The following is a 17407-nucleotide window of genomic DNA, read 5'->3' on the forward strand; positions in this document are numbered from 1 at the left end:
GACTCCGGCAGCCTGCCCAGTTCCCACGCCTCTCCATAGACCTGTAACAACTGAGGAGTCAGAAGTTCAAGGAATGCGGCATAGAACTCCACCGGGAGACCATCGCCCCCCGGCGTCTTCTTCCGGGCCATGCGCTTAATCGCTGCTCTAATCTCCCCCAGCGTAACAGCGGCACCCAGGGCATTCCCCTGCTCCGGCTCCAGCTGTGGCAGCCGAGCCCCATCTAAGAAGGCATCCAAACCCGCCGGACGCATAGACAGTCTACTCCGATACAGCTCCGAGTAATACACCAGGAACTGGCTATTAATTTCCTGTTGGGAATAAACCAGCGCCCCGGTAGGCGTGTTCAGGGACAGAATCGGCGTGTTCCCAGAGTGAGGATTTGCTAGACACGCGAGCAACGATCCGGCCCGATCCCTCTCGGCGTGGGCCCGGACCATATATTCCCGGTAGTCATGGCAGCGGAGCCTTTCCACCTGTACGGCTACTCGTTCCCTAGCCGCTAACACTTCCGCCCTATCGCTCCCCGCAGTGTGGTTAGCCTTCTCCACCTGCCGGAGCGAATCCTCCTCCCGCTCCACGTCAGCCAGCAACGTCTTACGCACCCCAGCCGAGGATGAAATGCACACGCCTCGTACCACTACCTTGAAGGCATCCCATTCGATCGCTCTAGTAGTTGCGGGGCCCGCGTTCTCCCGAAAATAGCGCTCAAGGCCTTCCTGCAACTCTGCGAGGAACACCGGGTCTTCCAGCATCAACGGATTCAGCCGCCACGTGGGGATCGGCTGCCGCTGTCTAGACCAGAGGACCGTGAGTAAACAAGGGTTGTGATCTGAGACGGTCCTCGCCAAGTATTCGCTACTGCGTGTTAGTTCTTGGGCCCCAGCTGTACAGAGAATGGTGTCAAGGCGGACGTGGAGATCGTGAGGTGCGGAATAAAACGAGTAGTCCCTGTCGGTGGGATGGTGCGTACGCCAGGCGTCCAGGAGGCCCCATTGCTCTTGCCAGTTCCTCCGGGCCTTGGCCACCCTGCGCACCACCGACTGATCCAGCGGGGGATGGGAGCGATCTAAGTCCACATCCACCACCGAATTAAAGTCCCCCCCCCAGGAACACCGTGCCGACCAACAGAGACGCCAATCTCCTAGATAACGCCGAGAAGAACGCGGGCTGATCATAATTAGGGACGTAAACACTGCAAAGCGTGACGTCTCGACCATCCAATCTCCCCAACACCGCTACAAACCGCCCCTCTGAATCCACCTCCGTCGTCATGGGCTGGAAAGGGACGCCCTCCCGAACCCAAATCAACGTTCCCCTATTATGGGCGGAGTAGGTAGTATAGAAAAGTTGTCCCCTCCATCGCCGCTGTAGCGCTCGCCCCTCTGTCATAGTTAAATGCGTTTCCTGCAGAAAGGCTACCTGAACCCCCTACGCACTAGGTATGCATGCACCTTATACCTCTTACTCGTGGAGTTGAGCCCCCGCACATTCCATGTAACACATTTCAGATCCAACTTAGCCGCCATCTGTAGATCTATAGCGGCAGCCAATCCACAACAGCCCTAGCAGCACACTGACAAACCCCTGCAACAACAAACACCCCCAACCAACCCCCAGTCCACCCACCCCCAGAACAGGCGCCAAACAGTTGTTACCCATCCAAACTCCTACCCCCACAGGTGAGGGAAACTCTGGAAGTCACCAGAGACTCACAAACTATGTGAGAAAGAGGGGGTAGCTCAACACCCTCCGGCCGGACAGCAAGAGACCCCCCACTCTGTTAGAGGCCGATCCCGATTAAGAAAGGACCTCTCCCCCCCCTCCCCAAGCAGCACCCCCGCCCAATCAAAATCACAGTGCCATGGGGCCCCAGTCAGCACCGCCAACACCCCTGCAAGGTAGGGAAAGGCGCCACACCCAGCACCCCGATGAACATGTCTCCAGGAACCTTGGTATAGTCACCCCCAAAGGCTGAGCACCCCCTCTTACTGTTCCTCGCTCAGCTGCGTGGTGGTCACTCGTCCAACAGTCCATCAGCCGTCTGGGGGGTGACCTGTGGCAGTTCCCCAGGATCCTTCTCCGAGCCCCCATCTGAGCCTCCCAGTCCTGCTTCATCAGAGCCCAAACGGGAGCCCGAATCCAACACAGGACCCTCCGTCGCCGCCCCAGAAATGAGCGACACCGCCTGCAGGGCGGCCTGCCTCTCCAGTTCCGTCTGCGATGCCGATGGGGATCGCCGGCCCTGACCTCGTTTCCGATTGCGCCTGCTCCGACGCGGCCGCGGGCGGCCCTCCGTCGCCTCTGTCCATGTTCCCGTCCCATCCTTGCCCGCTTTATACCGTTCCAGCCATTGCCAAGCATCATCTGGTGAGTCGCAGAACGTCGCCACTCCATCCACCAGCACCTTCAGGCGTGCCGGGAACAGCAGAGAGTACTGCACCCCCTCGTTGCGGAGAGCTCGCTTGACAGCGACGAAGGAGAAGCGGCTGCGCTGGACCTCCTGAGAATAGTCGGGAAAGAGGGACACAGACGCATTGTCCACCTTGTACGGGCCATTCGATCTAGCTTGACGCAGGATAATGTCCCGATCCCTGAAATGCAGCAGCCGGGCTATCACATGCCGAGGGGGACGTCCTGGAGCCAGAGGTCGGGCCTGGACCCTATGGGCCCTCTCCAAGGTGTAGAAGTGTGTCAGGCCCTCAGGAACCACCACATCCCGCAGCCAGCGTTCCAGATAGGAGACCATGTCGTTCCCCTCGACATTTTCGGGCAAACCCACCACTCGGACGTTGTTGCGCCTGTTGCGTCCTTCTGCATCCGCCGCCCTCCTCTACAGTTGCTGCACCCGTCGCGCAAGATCATCCAGCGTGGCGTCCGTCGCTTTCCGGGAAGGTTCAAGCGTCTCCAGCACCAGCTCCGCGGATTTGACGCGGTCAGCAAGCTTGCCGTGGTCCGCCATCAATAGGCCGAGGTTCGTGGATACCAGTGCAATATCCTCGCGCAGCGCCTCTCTCGTGTCCCCTATGGCCTTGAGGATCTGGTCCATCTGCTGTTGCTGAAGGCCCGATCCCTGTCCGTCCGCCGGACGTTGGTCGTGCGCTTCAAGGGAGTCCTCAGCTTGATCCGCCGAGGCCGCTCCAGCACCCTTCCGTGGCTTCCCCATAATGTACCACCCGGGCACACAATCGCGTCAAGCACCAGGTGTCTGTCCTGTAGTGCGACCGGGGCTGCAGGGCGCACCCCCACGTTGCCGACCCGTTAACGTAGCAGGGTGGGGTCCACTAGAAAACTCCAGGTGGCAGGGCAGGCCCACCGTCCAGCTCCCTCGCCCGCCAACACTGGCCGCCGGCCACGCCCGCCACGCCGGGTCGCACCAGAGCCCCAACAGACGTCCGTAGTATCCAGAGAACAGGACCCGCAGCCAGGAGGGGTCCAACGTCACTTAGGGTCCTCGCCAGCGCACTTCCGGGGTCCCGGCCAAGACACGCGCCAGGGGGGCTTGCCACGTCAAAGCAGGCCGGCCAGATGCCTCCCACAATCCGGGGCCCGTGACGCAGGTCCCAAAGCGCCACCTCCAAAGTACAAGCCAGTTCAGGGGCACGGTCCCCCCGGTGCACTAGCAGGCCCCCGGTATCAATCCCGCTCCAAGCCCTCCAGGTGAACGGCCGGGCCAACAGGGGTCCGGGCACCAACTCCTGTGTCCGGGGCCGGGTCGGCTCCGCTCCGGGATCGGAAGCCTAGGCCCTGAAGCACCGGGCTGGCGGCCTCCGTCAGGTGCAGCGCCACACAATTCCCGCACCGCCGGTACTGCTGCAATCGAGTGGGCCCCCAGCGGCCGACACTCCGCCGGCCGGGCACAGCGCCGCCCCAGCTCCACTCCGGTCCGGGCCTCTGTCCGTGGATGCCAGCCTGGCGCAGCCGCAGGTCCCGCCCGCGCGAGATGCCCTCAGCGCCCCCCGGCGGCGGGCCGTCCACCCGGCAGCGCCGACTCACGCACAGCCGCGGTGGGTCAAAGTGCCCGGGGACCCCTCCAAATCGAGGCCGGGGATCGGGGACGGGCACAGGCCCCAGCAAGATGGCCGTCCGTCGGCGCTCCGGCGACCCGGCGGCCGCTGAAACTAGGGCGATCACAGGGCTCTCCAGGCTCCCAGCAGCCGTCGGATCGTCCCCACACCTCCAGGAGCTACAGCGGATCGGCTGCGCCGCCGGGGAGGGGATCTGTCGGGATAATCGCCAAGATCTGCCCGGAGCTCGGGACTCAGGCGACCATGCGCGGCGGTGCTCAAGCCACACCCCCCTCCCTTCCGTAGTTGGTTTACCCACGGCGGAACGTGAGTCTTTTGATGGCAAGAGGAGACTCTACACAGTTATACCAGAAGGAAAGGAAAGTGATTGATTTGTTTTAAGATGCAGAGGTTTAATTTTGGTTCCTTTTGAAGGGCATTTATCCTGGGAAATTATTGGAGATTCTCCGCCGGGACAGATGTGAGATACAGATGAATTGAAGCGTCTGTTGCCGGACATGTAAAGCGGTGACTAGCTCCATTGAGAGTAGTTTTTGTGTTGAGTTGTGTTACCCTTGTCCTGATGAGGCCCGACTCAGTGGGCTGAAACGTGTCGACCAGATGAAGAGGAGTCCATCTAATTGATATGTGGATTTTTGAACATTTGTTCCACACACTATACAAGTGATTAAATAGAGGGGCAGTATCTCTCTGTTTATGCAGTGTGTAAAAAGGATTACCTCCCCTCGTATTGCGGAGACATGTGCATCTGTTTGCAACCAGGTTTAATTGGATGGGTACTAAAAAGTTTGAGCAATTTATGGTGGTGATTAGGTGTTTTCTATGTATAATGGTTTTTGTTTTATGTAAGATGTATAATTGTGCAGATATTCATATCTAAAATAAAGTAAAGATATGTTAAAGAACTGAGGACGTCCTCGTGAGTAAGTAAACTTTTGACAAGTTAACATTGGGTCTAGGCTCCCTTGCAAAGGATCAATAGTTTTGTCTTTTTGCTGTAACAACTTGTGTATATTTATCCCTGGACTTCATTTCCTTTGTTGTTTTACTTTTGCCCAGATGTATCCTTGGGGATTAGGGCATAACCCGTTGTTCATGATACTTTAAAGCAGGCGCAGGCAGGAGCAGAAAGTAAACGTGGATCGAGAATCCTGTTTGCTTTTTATAATTTTCAATCCTCGCCTCTCGCGCCTGCGAAGCTTAGAAGGCAGTTACAAGGCTAAACATTAGACAAGAGCTTAACCCTGTGATGTCACCTGTTGCCAAAGGCTACGTGAGGTCAAGTCGTGTACACCTGTCATTTTGGCAAATCGACGTCCATACACGGGCTTGTTCATTGCAACAGAGTCAATTCCCAGCAAATTGAATTTTCCTTGAAACCCTGAAATAACTGCGTTGTCTTTATCGTTCATTCTTCTTGTCTTGGAACCAGGTTGCAGCAGTGAATAAGTACAATCCGCCTCCGGAAGTCATCGCAGGACAAGACCACATGGCCAACATTATGTACAGCATGATCCAGTCGCAGCGAGTCTTTGACAGGTAACATTTCCCCTAAAGTTCCCAACACGGCCTCTAAGTGGCGCAACAATAAAGCACAACAAAACCGACTGTTTTCATGATTGCAGCGTTTTCGGCAAGAAGCTTTGTTCTTATTTCTTGTGTGTGGTATCACATTGTTTTTCCTTCAAAATTCTTGGAGAAAGCCATCGCCAAATTACATCACATAATCCTGAGCTCCCATAATTCCCAGCTGCCACGGTCTTGTGGCTAATCGTGTCTTGTACTTAATACTGTGAAATGTGTCATTCTTTGACTGTAAAGCTACATTTAAATAAGCCTGTGAGTTGGTATAACATCTTGCATCTCAAAGTGGCTGTAAAATGCCAAACTCATGCAGGGCTGCCATCTCAGGCTGCGTGTTTTGGTGGTGAAAAAAGTTCAAACACGGCATGAACACACATCCCTATGTGCCATGTCCCCTAACAATGCATGTAATATTTTTAAGTCACCCCTACAGCAGGCCTTACAGCCCTAAGTCAGGGTGCCTTATATTACATGTGAGGACATATCTACATGAGCAGATATGCCCCGTGCTGGTCAGTTCCCTTGCTGACAGTACAAGTGGCCAGGGAAGTCATTTTAACCCATGTGCTGGACATAGGTGAACACTTCACAATGGCTTTTCGCCTTGAGTTCAGAATAGCACCGCTTAGTAAATGAGTCCAAACAATGAACAAAGTCACTTGATTAGTGTCCTTATTGATACGCTGAGTCTTGGTATGTATTTTCAATATATATTTAATGTTCCTTTGAAAAAGATTTTTGAATAATAGCCAGCCAACGCGTTTCGTTCTAGAGCAGAACTTCTTCAGGGCAAAAGGTTGCATCAAAGTAATCTGGAGCACCCTTCATGTTAAGAGTGATGTTGAAATACCAGTATCTATTCGTCGTGTAATGGTAATATTTTCCAAGAGAAAAGTCTTCCTATTTATATATTTGTTAATTATAGCAACTTACCAGTTGTGGCGGGTTCCTTTGAACTTGTGGAACACTGCGGTGTCGGCGTACATGGCCTGCAGTCAGGGTTACTGCCTTGGACATTCTTTTTTTTTTTTTTTCAAATCTGCTTTATTGAGAAAAAAAGGCATAGTAAAATACACAGCTTGGATCGCCTACAACCCGGAGGCCGGCAGCGAAAGAGGAAATGCAATACACAGCCTGTTTGTCGGCATCCCGGGGGCCCGACGGCATATTAAAATTTGAAACAGCGTAACCTCTGCGTCCGATGACGTAGGCCAAACTAGGATGAGCAGCAGTCGAACAGGCTTTTTTGAGCGAGAGAAGGCTCTCACTGCCTTTTTGTAGATTGCATAACAGGAACTGAGAAACTCCCCAACCAGGTTACAACTAAGAGGTGGTGTATGACTGCGTAGTGGAAATGTGTGTCAATGGTGTATTTTGGTGGTCTCAGCAGGAGGCGCGGTGTGGGTAGTGATGTGTCCAGTGCTAATTCTCAAGGGCCGTTGGTATTCGTGGGTTGTCAGTCTTAGAAGCCATGGGGCACGAAGGACACAGCTCGCCAGAGGAGGCGATCTCGCGTCGTGGTGGCGATGGGGACGTGTAGGCACGGACAGGGGAGAGAGGGCACTCCCGCCCAGGTAGGGCAGCTCCCTCTACGGGGAATCTACGGGGGCAGTGACCTATGTCCAATGAGGGGAGTCTGCGAAGCCGTCCCGAGATCACAGGACATGTATGGGAAGAATGTCAGTGGCGCTGGGGAGTGGCAGGCACGTCATCCGACTGCACATCGTCGTTTGAGCGCTTAAGCAAGTAGTGTACCAGTGGATCCCAAACGTCCCTGGGTCGGCACGAAAGAGGCAGCAGTTCAGCAAAGGTGGTATGCTGGTCCTGGCAGTATGTTAAGTCAGTCAGCCAGTCCTTGAACTTGGGCGCTCTGCCCCTGCTCCAACGGCAAGCAACACGCCGCTTGGCCAGAAGCAACGCCATGTCAATGAATTTTCTGTATTCTCTGGGCAACTGCTTGGTGTATCCGAGGACGGCTACCAGTGGGTCTGCAGGAATTTCCACGTCTACCATCTCCGCAACGGCTTCGATGACCTGTCGCCAGTAGTCGGCAATCTGGGGGCAGGACCACGCCAGGTGAAGAAAATCAGCATGTTCTGCACGACAACGCTCACAGCGATCATTATCGGCCAGCCCAAATCTATGCTTCCGGACCGGCGTGTAATATATTCTCGGAAGAAATTTGTAATGTATAATTTTTAATCTGCAACTGGCAGAAATGCGGGAGGTTAATGCACAGCAGTGTTTCCACTGGTCGTCCGAAAGCTCCAGTCCAAGCTCCGCAGACCAGTGCAGGCGGGCAGCAGAGGCTTGCAATGGGGCAGCACTTCGGATTTGGCGGTAGAGCCCAGAGACCAAATGGGTCCCATCCTGTGACCCTAGAAGGAAGTGTAGTGGCGGCAGGGTCGCCGGCTCATCAGGGTAATCGGGTAGGATGTCCCGCATCCCGGCTCGCAGCCGAACATAGTAAAATAGTTCAAGGGGTGTATGTTCGTGCGTTCTGAAGAAAAGGTCAGCCGATTTAAAATGACCGTCTTGGAACAGATCTCCCCAGCGGGTGATAAGAAGCTTGTCACATAGCCGCTGGAACCCCAGCTCCGATAACAAGGAAAGCCGCGGGTGATAGGTAAGCGGTAGCCCGGGGGAGTAGGGCAGTACGCACAATAATCGCCGAGCGATGCGGCGCCATGCATCCAATGTGCAGGATACCGAGGTATCTGCAGTGTCGATGGAAGTCTCGGGACAGTGTAGCAGGCCATTCAGCGGGAGCGGGTGTACTATCCAGTCTTCCACCGCTATATGTGGCATGAAGGGAGTGGGAGCCATCCAGTGATAGGCAAAATGCGCCTGTGCACTCAAATAGTATGTTTCAAAATCGGGGACATCGAACCCTCCCTGGTCATAGGGAAGGGTCAGCGTTGACCACTTTAATCGGGGAGATTTGCCACCCCAAAAGAGTCTGCGCAGTTCTGTGCGGAGTGTCTTGAAGAAGAAGGCACCAGGGTAATAGGGGATATTTAGGAAAAGGTACAGGAAGCGGGGCAGTATCACCATTTCTGCCTTGGACATTCTTAAATACATTTCTTGGACTTGAATATTTCAAGTCAAGTCAAGTCAAAAGAAGTCTTTATTCGATTATTCATCATAAAAGACATGCTACACATCCGACATTATATCTAATTTTCTAATGTGCAAGCATAGTTGTTAAGAAAATAATTTAGTGTGAGATTAAAAACATACTAAAACAGGATTAAATCATTTTTATACGACTTCATTTAACACGACTTCATTTGCAGATTTAAAAAGTTAAACATAATGGAAAACAGTTATAACAAGATATCACAGTCTAACTCGAAGCTTGTAAACTGTTTAACTGGGACCTTGATGCGAGTTAATCAACCTCAAGCGTAAAGTCCAAGGCCAACCGAGGTATTTAGCAACCCCAATTACTATCAATGACGATAGATCAGATTTTAAAATTCTACAGGCTGTAGATGCTGAACGGGTGCCCAGGCTTCTACACAATGGGCGTAGCCACTTTTTTCTAGGGGCAACATACAGGGGGCATACAAAGAGAAAGTGACACACACTTTCAGCCTGCCTGATACATAGTGGACAGTGCTCAGGCCCTCCCTTACCCCAGGATGTAGTTAGGCACCTCAGTGGAAGCGAGCCAACTCTCAGTTGATGGAATAGTTTGCGATCCAGGGGCTTGGTGATGACATCCCAGTACTTTTCAAAAGAAGAAACATCCTTCAGAAGAACAAATGTTATTGTGAGAGAACTTCCTATCAATTCTGAATGTCTTTTACCAACAACCCATTCCCAATAGCGATTTATCAGCTCTTTTTTGGGAGGAAAGGTGGCCAAGTCGGGGTTATGCCATAATTCCCCAAGCCCCATGGCGCAAAGAGTGGATCTTACCCCTTTGAACCATCCTATATTGTCAGAGCCCAGGGAATCCCTTACCTCTAGACAAGCTTTGGCATAAAGCAAAAGCTCTGGAGTAGTCCACAGACGCCGCCAGAATGCTATGGGTCTGAATCTCGCTAGATCTTCAACTGGTTGGCTCCCTAAATCGTACAGGAGTGGGATACGCGGGGTAGATTTCGGTAATCCGATCGCCGCCCTGAGAAATTTATTTTGGGCTACCTTTAAGGGATCCAGATTGCTGTAGCCCCAAAGCTCTGCTCCATAAAGAACAGAGGGTAAGATTTTTGTGCCATAAATTTTCATGAGCGGGGACATTGGCCGGGTGTAAGAACTTTTATGTTCTTTGAGGAGGGCTCCACCTATTTGCGCATGTTTTAGTGCCAGGAGCTCGACTTGCGGTTTCCAACTAAGGTTTTCACTAAAAGTGACACCTAAGTATGTGAATAACGTAGTCTGCTCAAGGGTGGTACCACCCATTGTAACCCTGGCAGCAATTGGAGAAGGTCCTCTCAGTACCATGAACTTTGTTTTGGACACATTAACCTCCAGCTCATGCTCGCGGCAGAACAACTCAAATCTAGACAGGGCCTCCTGGAGACCCTGCCTCGTCTTAGATATTAACAGAGTGTCGTCCGCGAACATGAGCAGAGGTACTTTCATCCCCGCCAGTGTAGGAGCATCCGTAGGGTGGTTCACAAAATAATTAGTGACCCCATTAATAAATAGGGAAAACAAGGTAGGGGCCAGAACACACCCTTGTCTAACACCTTTGGCAACTGGAAATCTATCCGTAACCTCCCCAGGCTTGCCCCAACGTACTTGGGCAAAAGTGTGGGCATGTAGATTCACTAGGAGTCGCACAAGAACGGCAGGCATTCCCATTTTCAATAGGCATTCCCACAGCTTGGCCCTAGGAACAAGGTCAAATGCGGACCTTAGGTCCACAAAGGCAGCATATAGCTTGCCCTTGCCAATAGCAACTGTCTTCCAATATAGGAGCACAACACGAAGTGCTTGGTCAAGAGTGCTCACATGGGACCGGAAACCTGCCTGCAAAGGTGTAAGGATATCAAAATCATTAATCCATTCCTGGATCCTACCTAAGACGAGGCGGGCTGTTATTTTTTGCACCGCGTCAATGAGGCTGATCGGTCGGTAGTTAGAGGGAACCGAGCGATTGCCTTTCTTGTAAATTGGTAGAATTTCGGCCCCGTACCAGGAATCGGGGACCTTTGCTCCAGAAGCAAGTGCATTTACCAGATGGGAAATATATGGGGCCCAGAGGTCTTGATCCTGCAGAAATACATCGGCAGGAATGCAATCAGGGCCAGGTGCTTTACCTCTCGGAATTGTTTTCATAACATTTCTAACCTCAGGAATAGAAAACGTGAGTAATTCCTCAGGAACAAAGCATGGGAGATCAACCAAAACAACATTGCGACACAATTAGTGGTATCTATGAACCAGGCAGACTCTTCCTCATCCAACTTAAGTAACTGTTTGGTAGCGGTAGCTCAGTGGATGGCCACCTCGCATTTAAAATTAAACGGCGAGAAAACTGAGCTCATGGTGTTGGGCAACTCAACCATTCCCAGCCCTCTGTCAGATTGGCCACCGTGCATGGGTCCCATACCCCAACCAAAGTGCCACATAAAGAGCCTAGGCATTTGGCTAGACTCCAATCTCAGCTTTATGCAGCAAGCTACCACTCTCTCTGCCACATGCTTTGGACTAATGCGTATGCTGAGAAAAGTGTTGCCCCTTCTCCCCTTTGAAGCCCGCAGAATAATGGTTCAAGCCATTATTCTGTCCCGCCTAGACTACGGGAACTCGTTATATCTAGGTGCCCCCGCATTTACAATAAAAAAACTACAGGTGACCCAGAACGCTGCAGCCCGCCTCCTGTTGGGCCTCAACAAACGAGAGTCAGCCACCACTGCCTTGAAGAAACTGCACTGGCTCCCTGTTAAGGCCAGAGTGCTGTTTAAATCTCTTTGTCTTATGCACAAAGCTATGTGGAAGAATGCCCCCACTATGATTTGTTCTTTGGCAATACCCTATCTCCCTCACAGATCCCTAAGATCCAGCACTGCCTTTCTGGCTACTGTTAGAAAAATCAGACGGACCAGATGGGGCGGACGCTCCTTTTCTTGGAATGCCGCGAAAGAATGGAACTCTCTGCCCACCTCCCTTCGCAGTGAGCCTAGTCTTTTAAAATTTTGGAAGGATCTGAAAACTTATCTGTTCATTTAATCCCTTCCCTTCTAGTATGACGGTACTTAGCGCTACGAGGCCTCCGGGTTGTTTGCGCTTTATAAAACCCGATTAATAATAATAATAATTGTTACTCCTGAATTATTCCTCAAAGAAGCTTACCCACTGTTGTTGACCAACAAATGCTGGGCTAGGGTGATCATCCTGGCATTTCCCCCATTTTAGTAGATGCCAAAACTGTTGCATATTTCGATAACCACAAGCTTCGGTCAAAGTTAACCTCCGATCCTCATCCCAGTTAGTTTTAGCCTTGCATTTAGCATCATTGTAAGCTTTTCTACAGGACCTGATTCGTCCGTGGTTTTTGGATTTAATTGCTAAAAATAAGTCCCCTTGTGTCCGTCGGCACTCATCATCATATCATGTAACTGCTCTAGGCTTCATCATCCTAACCTGTTTGGGGATAATCTTAGTAAACAGCTTTTTGAGGCCCAGAAACAAATCGGTATGTATACTTGTGAGATTTACATTAATCTCGTCCTGCGACCCACAATTATTCAAAAGCCCCAAAGATCTGGACACTAATGTTCTAATCTCCTTTCTCGCCCCTTCATCCACGGCAATTTTAGGCCAGCGCACCCTTCTCATATCATTACTTAAGGTGACCTCAGCTGGGCCTACATTTGTTTCACAACTCGTGGTCCTTTGAAAGCTAAAATCCCTTAAAGCCAATACAAGCGGCTCATGATCACTTTCGGGGCGTTCCATGATTTCCATATCAACAACTGCTGCCCACAGCTGTACGTCGACTAAGATATAGTCGATACGACTACTGTGTCTGCCGTTGTTGAATGTGTGCCTACCCATCCTGTCAGATTTTACCCTACCATTAGTTGCCCTTAGGCCCAAATCTAGGCACAGCCCCTTAATAAATGTGGCTGAGCTAGACCATTTACCGATCGGTGGTAACTCGAGCTGTGGTATACCCCACGACATATCTTCTTTCTCTGTAAGGGAACCGTCTTCTCTACCCAGGGGCTCAAAGCATGTATTAAAATCTCCCAACACGACCTTGTGCCCTTCTTCGGATACACTAGAGAGGAAGTCGTCCAGAAGGAGAAGGGTAGGTGAGACCCTTCCACCCTGGACGCCCCTAACATAAATATTAACCAAAAGGATATTTAACCCTTTGGAAGATCTAATCCTAATTATCAATATATCTGGACTGTCTATGACAATTTCCTCAGCCCGTACACCCTCACATTGGCGAACCCATGTTGTCAGCCCTCCAGCGGGGCGCCCTTTTTGTCCTTTTACAGCGGGTTTGCTGAAGTTTAAAAACCCCACCCGAAACACCGGCAGAAGTGCCCAAGTTTCTTGAAAAGACCAAACCTCCCCTTGATCTATAAAATCCGTCCAGTCCGGGATACACAAGCGGGACTCAAGCCCAGCTACATTCCAACCTACACACTTAGTGTAGTCGGAGTCCAACAAATGAGGGTTTAATACTGCAAGCTGGGCTGGCACGGTAGCTGAGGGGATAGGTGCAGTATTGTCTTGTGCCATTGATGTACTAACACTAATACTGGTTTCAGAGCACTGAGCAATGGATAAAACCTCCATACCTAAATCAACTGGTGTAGAGCCCCTCTTTTCCCCTGTATTACATAAAACCTGCCCCGCAGTGAGTCAATCATTTTCATCAAGATGAGACAGTGGAGCATATCTCCCAGCGGAAACCAAAGACTCAATGCTTAACAGGTTTGTCCGACCCCGAATAGGTATGTTGTTAGGCCTGGACAGCAAGGGTGTCACATTAGTACTAGGGCGGGCTTTAGGATAAAAGTCAGAGAGCTCCCATATTACAATCGGGCCATCACCACCTTGCGGACACCCGCCTCTAAGGAATGGAATTACATGAGCACTCCCAAAATTGACAATGACCAGATCGCTCGATAAATCTTTAGTCATGTGACCGAGCCACCCCACCCTTCGAACATTTAGAATTCGACCATCTATAGTAGAGGGTAGGGGTCTATTCTTGGAGAGCCAGAAGGCTACTTTATTTTTTAACTCTTGATAGCTCTCTGATTTCCCTTGTTTCAGTTCAGGAACCCCTGAAAGTATGCACACAAAGGGTGCAGCCTCAGGGGGGAGGTCGATTCTGGGACTTCTGCTATCATTTAACTCTATGGCATGGGATCAGGTTTTTTGCAACCAGACGGCCCTTGAGTCACTAAGGGTGTCTGAGTTTGTGTGGGCCTCTCTTTGGTGGAAATTTCCACTCGTTGCAATAAATATACAGGGCTATTTCCATCCTGATGCTGCCCCTCAACGGGGGCTTTATCTGCAACCTTACCCACTTCAACCGGAATAGACTGAGTATTAACAATAGCCATCAGTCTATCAACTTCTAAGGTAAGTGCATCTATTTTATGCAACAGTGGAGTAATAATTTCAACCATTTTTGTCTCTAGTTTAGCCTCAAACGCACCCAGTAAAGTTTCAAAATGTTCCATGTTGTTACTACAGCCTGCAGCAGTATCCGGCAATTCATGTCCCCCTTGCTTGCCTTTATTTTTGCGAGGGGAGAGCTTACACTCTAATACCTTTCTTTGCCTCCCACGACCCCTTTTGGTTGAGACTTTCCTGCATGCCCTGACTGCTCTTACTAATTTGGGGCTGTTGTCATCTGGCCCAGATGAGCCAGCAGGACTCGCAGCAATGTCGGGAATTACTTATAATGGGGGTGGGTGTACCTGGGCGTCCGTCACTACCATTCCCCTACTTCCTGAGTCGGCGTTAGCCTCAAGGGAAATCACTGTTGTATCGGAGAGGGAGCTGGGGAGCAGTAGCCCCGGAGAGCCTGATTTCCCTAGTGAAGCTCTCCGATCACTATTGATCTTGGAGACCACTTTTACCAGGTAGTTATCAAGTGTAGATACTCCAGGGCCTTTGGTAGAATTTTTACAGTTGGCCATAGTTACACAACGTGAATAAGATGTAAACCAAACAGCTAACAATATTGAATAACAACGATCTACCTGATCGAACACTTCCGGAAGCACAAATAGCCTAACACACTAGTAGGTTACAGGGCGAGGAATCAGTGGAACTTTAACCTTATTAAAATCGCGCATAATAAACCTATACGCGCCTAAATATGTAATAAAGGAGGTATTTACTTTCTGACCAGAGTCCGTTGCCCAGTCCAGTCTCTTTAGGCCTCTGAGGGTCACAGAGGGTCCGCCCTTTGCCCGGGCTTAGCCCGGCGCTGGACTGCGCGCGGTGCCGCGGCGCGGGGACTGCAGGGATTTTAAATGTCCTCCGGGCGCAGGGATGAGGTCATCAGGCGGCGCCCCAGCAAAGGATCCTGGGCAATGGAGTCCCCCGCTCGGCGGCCACAGGTGACAGAAAGCGGCAGCGGGGGGACTCTCGAGTCAGCACAAGCACAGGAACCAGGAGTAAAGGGGAAGTACGCTCAGGGCACCACAAGGTAGGCAAAAGAGAACACCACCCGCTCCACCGGGACTGCAGGGATTTTAAATGTCCTCCGGGCGCAGGGATGAGGTCATCAGGCGGTGCCCCAGCAAAGGATCCTGGGCAATTGAGTCCCCCGCTCGGCGGCCGCAGGTGACAGAAAGCGGCAGCGGGGGGACTCTCGAGTCAGCACAAGCACAGGAACCAGGAGTAAAGGGGAAGTACGCTCAGGGCACCACAAGGTAGGCAAAAGAGAACACCACCCGCTCCACCGGGACTGCAGGGATTTTAAATGTCCTCCGGGCGCAGGGATGAGGTCATCAGGCGACGCCCCAGCAAAGGATCCTGGGCAATGGAGTTCCCCGCTCGGCGGCCGCAGGTGACAGAAAGCGGCAGCGGGGGGACTCTCGAGTCAGCACAAGCACATGAACCAGGAGTAAAGGGGAAGTACGCTCAGAGCACCACAAGGTAGGCAAAAGAGAACACCACCCGCTCCACCGGGACTGCAGGGATTTTAAATGTCCTCCGGGCGCAGGGATGAGGTCATCAGGCGGCGCCCCAGCAAAGGATCCTGGGCAATGGAGTCCCCCGCTCGGCGGCCGCAGGTGACAGAAAGCGGCAGCGGTGGGACTCTCGAGTCAGCACAAGCACAGGAACCAGGAGTAAAGGGGAAGTACGCTCAGGGCACCACAAGGTAGGCAAAAGAGGACACCACGAATATTTACACGAGCCTCGAAATACGCAAAGGAAATTACACGTTTCTGTGGTCCTTTTCAAATAAACGAAATATGAAGACCTAAGCAAAAACTTTATGCTATAATTAACAAATATATAAATAGGAAGACTTTTCTCTTGGAAAATATTACCATTACACGACGAATAGATACTGGTATTTGAACATCACTCTTAACATGGAGGGTGCTCCAGATTACTTGACATAAAGGATTTGTTTGGATTTAATCGCGTTTGACTCAACCTTTTGCCCTGAAGAAGTTCTGCTCTAGAACGAAACGTGTTGGCTGGCTATTATTCGAAAATCTTTTTCAATGGAACATTAAATATATATTGAAAATACATACCAAGACTCAGCGTATCAATAAGGACACTAATCAAGTGACTTTGTTCATTGTTTGGACTCATTTACTAAGCGGTGCTATTCTGAACTCAAGGCGAATTGTTATTTCACCCTATGTGAAGGGTGGTGCCCCTGGACAGAGGATCATCACGCAAGAATGACGAAAAAAGACTTTGGTTTGTAAAAACATAGGGTTGGTGCCTTTTTTGTTGTTCTACAGGTCCACTGTCCAAAGTGTAAGTGTACAAACTTCACAAGGGCTTCACTGAAAATAGGGATGTTTGGTCTCAAACATCTCGTATGCACAATACCATCCTGATTCAAATGGTGGATTTGTGAATACTTACACACACAGAGGGCACCTTAGAGGTGCCCCTTGAAAACCTACCAGCCTCTGGTTTGTTAGCTGACTGTTCTCTGCCTGCCCATTACCCGAGACAGATTTCTGACCTCCCAGGGTAAGGACCTCTGCTCCTAAGAGGTCAGAAACAAAGCCTGCATGGAAAGAGGGTGTTCACACCTCCTTCCTCAGGATGACCTGCTGATTAGCATTCCAAGGCAGGGAAGCTTCAAAGAAGCCACTGCCTTTAAAATGCGACTCTAGCTCCCTTCACAGGAGAAGAAACCGACCCCCTTTGTCCAGAGCCCGTGGCACCTGGACAGGTGGGAAAATTAGTCAGTCAGGTAGGCATGCCCACCCCCCTGATTAATACCACCCCTAAGGTGGGCTAATTGAGGTGGATACTAACACCAAGAGGGGTAGAGAAAAAAACATAAGTGATTTACCTGCAGTGGCACAAGTTGTGTTATTGAAAACTGCCCTCACTCACACACAAATGTGTGTGACATGCTTCATCATCGGGTCTGCTTACAATACATCCTGGCGTAGCCACGCACAGGATGGAGCATAGAGAGGGGGAAGACAAACAACATTAAAATAAATAAAATAAGTGTATATACGTGCTACAACACAAGACTGGGAACAGGGAACAGTAATGGAACAGTGATAGAACAAGTGCAGAGAAAAGTAGGTTAAAACTGGCTCGTGGGTAACCTATAATTCACCTTTATTCCAGGATCCCCGGCCGAGTCT

The 17407-nt window shown here is 50.9% G+C and overlaps 1 protein-coding gene across 1 annotated transcript in view; it reads left to right on the forward strand.

The window, feature by feature from the left end:
- Positions 1 to 17407, forward strand: part of LRGUK (leucine rich repeats and guanylate kinase domain containing) — a 336772-nt gene that overhangs the window by 217363 nt on the left and 102002 nt on the right. The window contains exon 10 of the mRNA XM_078677476.1: positions 5461 to 5567. Within this exon, the coding sequence (XP_078533602.1) occupies positions 5461 to 5567 (107 nt within the window). The remainder of the gene's footprint in view (positions 1 to 5460; positions 5568 to 17407) is intronic.

This window comes from Lissotriton helveticus, chromosome 1_1 (genome assembly GCF_964261635.1).
Source record: "Lissotriton helveticus chromosome 1_1, aLisHel1.1, whole genome shotgun sequence".
In the NCBI taxonomy this organism is placed as follows: Eukaryota; Metazoa; Chordata; class Amphibia; order Caudata; family Salamandridae; genus Lissotriton; species Lissotriton helveticus.